Below are 2420 nucleotides of genomic sequence, written 5' to 3'. Positions count from 1 at the left end.
TTTCCTCTTGAAAAACCTTAAACTTATGTTGTTTACTGTGTTGCAGGTTCTGCTTTGAGGATTGTGATGATTGGAAAAACTGGTGTGGGCAAAAGTGCCGTTGGAAACACTATACTGAGAGAGAAACGATTCCAGTCTAGACCTTCTTCTACATCAGTGACAGAATGTTGTGCAAAAGCCACTAAATGTTTGAAAGGCAGAGAAGTCACTGTGGTTGACACACCTGGTATCCTTGATACTGGAGCATCTCCAGAAATGATTAAAACAGAGATTGTGAGATGCGTTGAGGTTTCATGTCCTGGTCCTCATGTCTTCCTCCTGGTGATCCAAGTTGGTCGCTTCACTAAAGAGGAGAAAAATGCCGTAAAAGGTCTGCAGGAGCTGTTTGGTAAAAAGGCAAACCAGTACATGATTGTGCTGTTCACTCGAGGCGGTGACCTTGGAGGCACAAGCATCCAGCAGTATGTCTACGAGGGGCACAGGGATCTTCAAGGCCTCATCCAAAGCTGTGGAAGCAGGTTCCATGTGTTTGAAAACACCAGCAAAGACAGAAGCCAGGTCAGAGAGCTGTTCAAGAAGATTGATGACATGGTGGCAGCCAACGGAGGAAATTTCTACACAAATGAGATGTACCGAGAAATAGTGCATGTGAGAAATCAGGGAATTCAAGGGGAAATTGTGTACATTTTTGTTGGGCTACTTATGAAACGGGTCTTAAAATTTTTGAGGATCCTCGTGAAATAACTTAGCAATATCCTGTATCTTTTAAAGCAAGGATTTAAAAAATATTTCTTGTCACTACGAGAGGAGTTGTTGATTTTTCCATGTCTGTACTTCTGATACTGTCCAATGTTTTCAGCTGTTAGATGTCACCTGAATAAAAATGTTTGTTTTAATTCTGTCATCAAAGCTAATTTAAAAAACAAATAAACTGGTATCTTTAAATTATTCAGTAGTTACTTTATGTTTTCAACTTTTTATTTAATTAATTTTTTGTGACATTTTTTGTTGTGGTAAACCAATGAAAAGCTGCTGAAATGTGTTCTTATGCCGATGTAATATTATTTGCTGTGTTACTGACTGCTGTGGGCAGATATCATGTAATGTTGATCTAATCAAACTATTCTCTGACTAAAAAAATTAATTTGTCTAAAATATCTTTAAATGTGCAAAATAAAATACTTGACTTCACGTTCATTCATTTTTTTGGGCTACCCTAACTATTGAAGGAACATTGTTCGTGGCAATAGTATTAACTTTGTGACATAACAGTGATCCAGGGAGTTGATGTTCGTGATGCATAGTGTGTGTGTGGAGTTGCTGCAGCTGAGTTTGTTTAGATCAGCAGTCTCAAAACTGCCTTCCTTGAAAGCCAGAATCTTGCAACTTTTGCAAATTATAAAACTGCCCCAACAACATGCAGTCAGACTCTACAGAGCTGCATTAATGAGCTAATACTATAGCCAAGTGGGCTGAAACATAGAGACAGCTAAAGGCTGAAGAATGTAAGACTTTTAGAAAAGAAACCTTGACCTTGGGACTGATCAACCGCAGGGAAGTGCTGTTTGGCTATAGCTTACTTTTTCTTTTATTCTTTTGGTTTTTGGGATAAAACTTGGTGGATGTTCTCAGATTGTTGCACCAGGGAGTTCACACACCTGCTACTGCTAACCTCTGGGAAATCACCTTTGATATTTGCAATAATTATGTGAAATTAAATTAATTGTCTAATATTTAAAAAAAAATAGAAGCTTTTTGGCATCTTGCTTTGAGCTCAGTCTGAGAGGCTTTTCCTTTATCAAACTTTTTTTTTTATTCTAATTTAGTGGAAATATTGATGTTGATGAGAGTCAAATGATAAACTTTTTCAACCTTTGTAGCTTCACTGTTGAAAACGAGGAGCTAACATTCACAAATGACATTGAAATAAAATCCAGTCCAGCATCTGGTTTGAGGTGATTCCTCTGGAATCTGTTGGAGGAAAAATATTCCAACTTCAGAAGATGTGCTTTTAACTTAACAGAGTTCTGTGGTTCCTCCTGTCAGTATGAGAGTCAGGGTGAGGAGGCGCCAGACATTGAAAACTGGGATGCTCTCCAGGCCATGATGTTCATAATTTAGGTCTCATCGCATCTCTCGGTGTCAACATTGCAGCCAGTAGGGTGAGGGAAATATGGCTCCATTTTGTAGCAATGCAAAAACTAACTAGCTTTAAGCATTCCGTGGGTGGTCTTTTTCATCCTCTGAGCTCGGGTCCTCTGCCAGAGTCCTGGGAGCTTGAGGGTTCTGCGCAGTATCTTGGCTGTGCCTAGAACTGCACATTTCTGGTCTGAGATGTCTGATGTTGTTCCTGGGATCTGTTTGAGCCACTGCTCCAGTTTGGGGGTGACTGCCCCGAGGGCCCCGATGACCACAGGCAC

The 2420-nt window shown here is 39.9% G+C and overlaps 1 protein-coding gene across 1 annotated transcript; it reads left to right on the top strand.

Moving 5' to 3' along the window:
* Positions 1 to 46: 46 nt before the first annotated feature.
* On the top strand, positions 47 to 648 carry LOC103461456 (GTPase IMAP family member 7-like; the record flags this gene model as incomplete). The annotated part of the gene is made up of 1 exon (XM_008403757.1): positions 47 to 648. A coding segment is annotated over one exon (602 nt), but the record flags the coding sequence as incomplete, so codon positions are not given.
* Positions 649 to 2420: the final 1772 nt, after the last annotated feature.

Source organism: Poecilia reticulata, unplaced genomic scaffold (assembly GCF_000633615.1).
Source record: "Poecilia reticulata strain Guanapo unplaced genomic scaffold, Guppy_female_1.0+MT scaffold_1598, whole genome shotgun sequence".
Taxonomy (NCBI): Eukaryota; Metazoa; Chordata; class Actinopteri; order Cyprinodontiformes; family Poeciliidae; genus Poecilia; species Poecilia reticulata.
Note: the sequence above shows the minus strand (reverse complement) of the source record. Positions and strands in the feature narration are given on the sequence as shown.